Genomic DNA, 6,426 nt, shown 5'->3' with positions numbered 1-6,426 from the left:
GAGTATATTTACGGATGGAGTACATAAATCTAGACTACTTTTTTTAAAAAAATCAGATGAACTCATTAATTATATATTTATTCATTACATCGTCACTGCTGCTGGTCCCCATTTTTCTTGGTCCTGCCAATATTTTTCTTCAAACAATTAAAAAAATTAAAAAAAGTTTCTTTTTCTGTCAGTAATCAGAAATCTGAATATCTTCTGTACCTTTGAATAATTAAACAAAAATATTATTATCAATTTTCTTTCATTTCACCCATTTTGACCGGAACGCCACTTATTTCTTCCCTCTATAAATTCCTTCTCATACTCCTTCTCTCTCTTCATCCCTTCAACTTTCTCTCTCTAAAAAACTCTCATATTTTTTCATCCATTTTCAGTCTCTTATAATAAAAATAAAAAAAATGGCTGAGTCAATTCAACCCATTAAACGTTCAAGAGAAGAAGACGAATCCCAAGAAATTGAAGAAAATAAACGCCAAAAATCATCATATAATGATATCCTCTCAATCCTAGAAGAGGAAGAAGAATACGGGTTTGAATCCGACCCGGAAATTAAAATTTCCGGATCGAACATCTTCACCACGCTTCAGCAGGAGCTCGACCTTCTGCCGAGCTGCGACAATGGATTTGGATCGGATCCGGTAGAAATTTCTATCGGGTCGGGTAATTCCCAAGTCCGTAGCTCGGCTAATAGTTCTACAGAATATGATAGTAGTAGTGTTATTAGACACCTTCTAGAAGCTTCTGATGATGAGCTTGGAATACCAAGTGGAGATGGGATCAACGGTTCAGATTTTCCGCTTGTTGAGGAAAATGAAATCAACGGTGGAGATTTTCCTTTTGCTATATCAGACGGTTTATGGGAACTTGAAGATGAAACTGCTAATTATTATTCTTTATTACAATCTGAACTTTTTATGTAGTATTTTTTATTTTGGTGGGTAGGATTAGTTTGAAAGAAAAGGGAAATGTTTGGGGTGTAAAGTGAAGAAAAAGAAAGATGAGGGTGAAAAAAGAAAAAGTTGGAAGAGGTTTTTTTAAGGTTCTCTAATTTTACCCCACTCATCTTTTGTATATTATTCCCAAAAGTACCCCTTCTTGGGTTAGAGAATATTAGTAGCAGATGGAGAAGGTAAAAAAAAAGTGATTCGTTTATATGGAAGGTCTCTTTCCATTTCTGCCCCTGACTTTTGTTTTGATCCTTTAATTCAAGGTGGTATGATTATAAATTTATGGTATTTTATTTGATAAAGGTTAAAAATATACTTAAATTATAAAAATAGAATAAAAATATCATTTTGTTGTTTTAAAATGTTTTTATACTTTAAAACCTATTAAAATGAGATTTAAAATGCAATAAAATGACCAAAGTGATCCCTTAATGTATGCGTAATATTTTATTTTGGTTCTTAATATATTTTATTTGCTTAAAATAATTTTTAATGTATAACAAATATGTTTTATTTTGATTGAAATAGTTTTTAATATATATCAAAAAATAATTATTTTGGTCATTTACTTAAATCTAATAAATTTATCTAAAAAAATGTTATAAATTTGACTGAAATCTATGTGGGTAACAAAACTCATAATTGTTATTTTCTTTGTTAGTTTCAAAGAAAAACTCCATGAAATCTAACAATCCTGTCTTTACTTTCTCTAACAAAAAAATTGGTGAATTTTGTGAGTCAAGTAGGGTTTATAGTTAAAATTATTTTTTTTTTAAAAATTTATTAGATTTAGAATAAAGAATCAAAATGAATATTTTTTAATTATATTTTAAGGATCATTTCAATTATTAAGGACTAAAATGAACTCTTTTGTTATATATTAAGGACTATTTTTGTTACGATCCGAATTAGGATCTTGTCGTAATACAACGATTAGAATTTCAAAGAACTACAAGCGTCTTAGCATATCATTAATGAGTGTAAATAAGGAAAATGAAGTAAATAAGCAAAGATAAAAAATACAGAAGCAACATCTCAATAAAAAAGATAACTCTCAAAATGAGAAAACGACAACGTAGATTCTTATCGTCAAACATGTCTCTACTAACTAGATGGGGCGTAAGACAAACTCTTAGCTCACTCAAGACAACATAAGAATAATGACATAGTCAAATGACAACATGAAAGTAAAATGTCACGTCCTCGGAATATGAGGACTCACTACCAAAGTATAACTACAACAAGCTCTAGCCACGAATGGGAGGGTGAGCGTGATCGTCGGATCCTACATTATGGTACAATGTAGGCAAAAAGTATGTGTTAGTAAATGGAATGCACTAAATATGTGAGAAGGTGAATGAACAATAAACATAAGACAATCAATATGAACCACGGGATGCAAAACCAATATCTTTAACTTGTGTGGGATAGGACCTTTAATCGATATATAAGATCATGCGAGCTAATACATGGAATCCGATGACTCTCACATCGAGAAGAGGGAGGCTACCTTGCCAGGGCATACTCTATTAATGAACTCTTTTAACTTTTCTATGTGGATCCACTAGTTTCGCCATATTGACATCCTTGAATCTACGCGAGAAACGTAGTTTGGAACTAAAAGTTGCTACTAGAATTTCCTTGGGTAGCAACAATAACACACTGGACCGAATCCCACATTTAAGTCCTTTCGATGCTTAGTCATTATCTCAACAAAACTTTCATGAAAGCATAATCAATAATATCATAAGGAAATATAATAACAATATCAAAAGATAATAATAATATCAATCCATCTTTAAAAAAAGATAACATAAGAATAACTCATTTATCATCATAATAGTAAAATCGTAAGAATAACTCATATCATGTGATTCATATTATGTGGTGTAGGCCTTCCAATATTACAAATTCTTTTTCATAAAACATCTTTAGGGTCTCAAGTTACACTATCATTAGCTTGCTTGAAACATCATTCATAACTTCTTTGCACAAAACATCTTTAAAACTCATTCATAAAGCTTTCATTGAATATAACTTGAAAATCATGATCATAGCTCATAGCTCATAACTCATAATTGAAACTAGCATATAACATGGGTCTTTGAAATTCTTCTTAAAATCATTCAATATGATGTGAATTATGAATAATTAAGCAAATAACATTAAAATAATTCATAATTAAAAAGACACAATGTCAATCATAAAATTAGGGCTTTTTGATTGAAGAAATCATGAAGAAATTGGAGAGAAATCTTAGAATTCCATGGGTGAAAGGTAACTATGGATGAAGTCCCACATACCTTGATCCGTAGAAGCCCTAGATTGATGTGAATTAAAGCTTGAACATGAAGTTTCCCTTGAGTTTGCTTGAAGAAGAAGAAGACTCTTGAGAGAAATTTTTTAGAGAGAAGATTTTGTAATTTGGGAGTTATGGTGAGAATGAGAGATTAAGGGTACTTAGGTTAGTTAATAAGTGAGAATCTAGTCTAAAAAATCATCCACATTCATTACTAAAACATAAAGAAAGACCAAAATACCCTTCATTTAAAATTGGACTGGGCACCTGGATGGGACCTCACCACGGACCATGATGAGCAATACGGTTTGTGGTCACCATCGTGGTGAGGGACTGAACTTCTGAAAAAGGATTTTTTGAAATGAGCACCAACTACGAGACCTACCACGGTCCGTTAAGGGTAATATGACATGTGGTAGTAGGGACGTAATGGGGGTGTCAACCGAGCCTGTAGAAGGATCCACCACTGGAGGCACCATGGCTCGTGGTGCACTCCACGGACCGCGGTCCCCTTTTGTGGTGGCTTCCGTGCAAACCTGAGTGTCAAAACTTTAACTATGATAGCCCACCATGAGAGGTGGTGAGGGATACGACGTGTGATGGCCTTCGTGGTCATCACCTAGTGCTAAAAAGCTGAGTTTTCTGGGAATTTATTTTTTGATCCTCGTTTTATAACTTTCCAAATATTGAGGTCTTACAATTTCAATCAAGTGAAATATAGTAAGGACCCGCCGTGACTGACGCCCATACTAACCCTCCAGTGGGAGAACCATTATAACAACCCCAAATTAACATATACAGTAGATAAACAAGATAAGGATGTGAAAGCAGTCTTAACTAAAGAAACAGGCCTGAGTGCCCATAAGCTAAGGAAAAATTCAGTCAATAACTAAAACATGCGAAAAATCATCTTAGAAACTGAAAGTCAATCGTACCCAAAACTCTAACACTATCAAGTCTAAGAAAGGGAATGCAATTCCAAAAGAGTCATAAAAATTAAAATCAGTTTTGAACATCTAAGTCCGAAGGAAGGACTAAGAATAAAGAGAGTCCACGGTAGCTTGAAAGAAATAACTCACCCTTGAACTCGAACATTTATCTTTTTCTCTAGGCGAGGTCTTTTAGTAGCCAAATAAATATGTCTTGTACTCAACACAGAGAGAACAAGTGTAGTATTAGTATACAAAATCAACAGTGTATTGGTAGGATCACGCGACTAGCCAGTAAGCGAGTCATGGACAAGTAAATCCAACATAGTAAGCACATATATACATAATAACTTAACCATTTTCATCTTAATCAGTACTCAAATAGATTATAGTTCATCAATCTCAATATCATGGAATTTCACATAAGGATCCCCTCATGGGACCTGTAAACATTCATTATATGTCGGAATGTGACACCAATCCAAAATTAGTGTCAGAACATGACACCCGATCCAAAGATGTATTGGAATAGGACTCCCGATCTAATTATATATTAGAACGGGATAATCGATCTAATTATGTATCAGAACATGACACCCGATTCAAATATACAAAGCAACCACAATTACAATCAATAATCAACATCATATCACCAAGAATATGTTCATCATAAATCAGGCCAGTAAGTGATCATTTACATAATTTCCAGCCTTCTTCTCTATTCATATACATATATGCATACAATGAAGTAATTTAGCAAGTACATGAGTCACAAACGGAAAACAAAACTATCACCTACCTCGAATTCAAAATTCAACAACTCTAAGGTGCAAGAGCTTTTCCCTTTTGGGTTCGTTCTGCTTGTTCTTGGTCTAAAAACAGTAAATACATACAAGAATCAACAAAATGGCCAAACTAATATGAATTATAACACAATTCTCATCTTAGGACAAACCCATGATTCTATCCCCGATTCTATGACTACTTTCCACCGTTAGTTTCATGTCAAAACCCTCCCTCAAGATCACCCACAAAAAAATATTGGTTTTAAGAATCAATTTACAAGTTTAGGGAGTAAATTACTTACCTTTGGCACAAATTGGAGTGGAAACTATTAGAAAATTAGTCTAGTTCATTTTCGGTCTTTCAAGAATGAAAGCAAAATAAAATAAATCATTCTAGGTTTTTTTCAGAATTAAGTTCCGTCTGTCCCGACACAGCAGGACCATCACGCTCTGGTGAAATTATTCCCACTCTGGCGGGTTACACAAAAACAAAGAGTTCGGAACTTGAGCTCCAAACTCTTATTTTACAACACATTCCGAACCCACAGCATCTTAAATCATACCCTTCATGCCAAATCAAATTTCGAAAGTTTTACTTACCCAAGTGCGATTACATAAAGCCGTAAAGGTTTTGTATCATCTTGGATATCAACTAATTCAATCAAATCGCCGATTCGATCCTTACATAAAGCCGTAAAGGTTTTGTATCATCTTGGATATCAACTAATTCAATCAAATCGCCGATTCGATCCCCCACCTATCATCAGGTCACCATAGACCTCGTTTGATCTAGAGTTCATCTAAGTCTGGCCTAGGCTCGAATTTTCTGAAGTTACTATCTAAATTTTCTAGTCTAAATTCCTTTTTCATTGGTCTATCCATAATGATGGGGTCAGGTTGTTACAATATTAATAATATAAAGGAAAAAGGCAAAAAGAAGGCTATCCTACCCCACAATTATCTGCTAATCTTTATACTAATCCTTAATTTTCATACCTTCCTAATTAAGGTTACATTCTTAGTTAACTAACGTTATGTCATGTCCTATCGAATCACTTTTTCATAATTTTTCTTCAATCAACCTTTATCTATCCTAATTTTTGTTAAAGCCAACCTCTTGAACCTTTTTACTATTGTTTCTTCTCAACTTCTCTTCACATGCACAAATTATTTTAGCCTCGTATTTTTCAACTTGGCTGTCATAAATATCACTCTCATCTTCCTCCATAACTTCATTCCTAATCATATTTCTCCGGGTATGACCACACATCCATGTAAGCACTCTCATTTCTATTACCTTAATTTTCTAAATATAATTGTTCTTGACTAGCCAAAACTCTGCCTCATACAATAATGTTAGTCTAACCACTACGCTGTAAAAAATATCTTTAAGCAATGGAGACACATTCTTGTCGCACTATATTTCGTAGGTGAGTCTTTATTTAACCTATCTTACT

At 33.6% G+C, this 6,426-nt stretch overlaps 1 protein-coding gene across 1 annotated transcript; it reads left to right on the top strand.

Annotated features, from left to right (window-relative positions):
* The first annotated feature begins 314 nt into the window (after positions 1-314).
* LOC129875036 (uncharacterized) lies at positions 315-1,193 on the top strand. Its single transcript, XM_055950473.1, has one exon. The coding sequence runs from the start codon at positions 408-410 to the stop codon at positions 927-929; it is 522 nt and encodes a 173-aa protein (XP_055806448.1). The 5' UTR covers positions 315-407; the 3' UTR covers positions 930-1,193.
* Positions 1,194-6,426: the final 5,233 nt, after the last annotated feature.

This window comes from Solanum dulcamara, chromosome 2, assembly GCF_947179165.1.
Source record: "Solanum dulcamara chromosome 2, daSolDulc1.2, whole genome shotgun sequence".
Taxonomy (NCBI): domain Eukaryota; kingdom Viridiplantae; phylum Streptophyta; class Magnoliopsida; order Solanales; family Solanaceae; genus Solanum; species Solanum dulcamara.
This window is presented reverse-complemented; position numbering and strand designations above follow the sequence as displayed.

Bases quoted from the DNA above. Each gene is read 5' to 3' on its own strand.
- LOC129875036 (XM_055950473.1), top strand. From the start codon at position 408: ATGGCTGAGTCAATTCAACCCATTAAACGTTCAAGAGAAGAAGACGAA.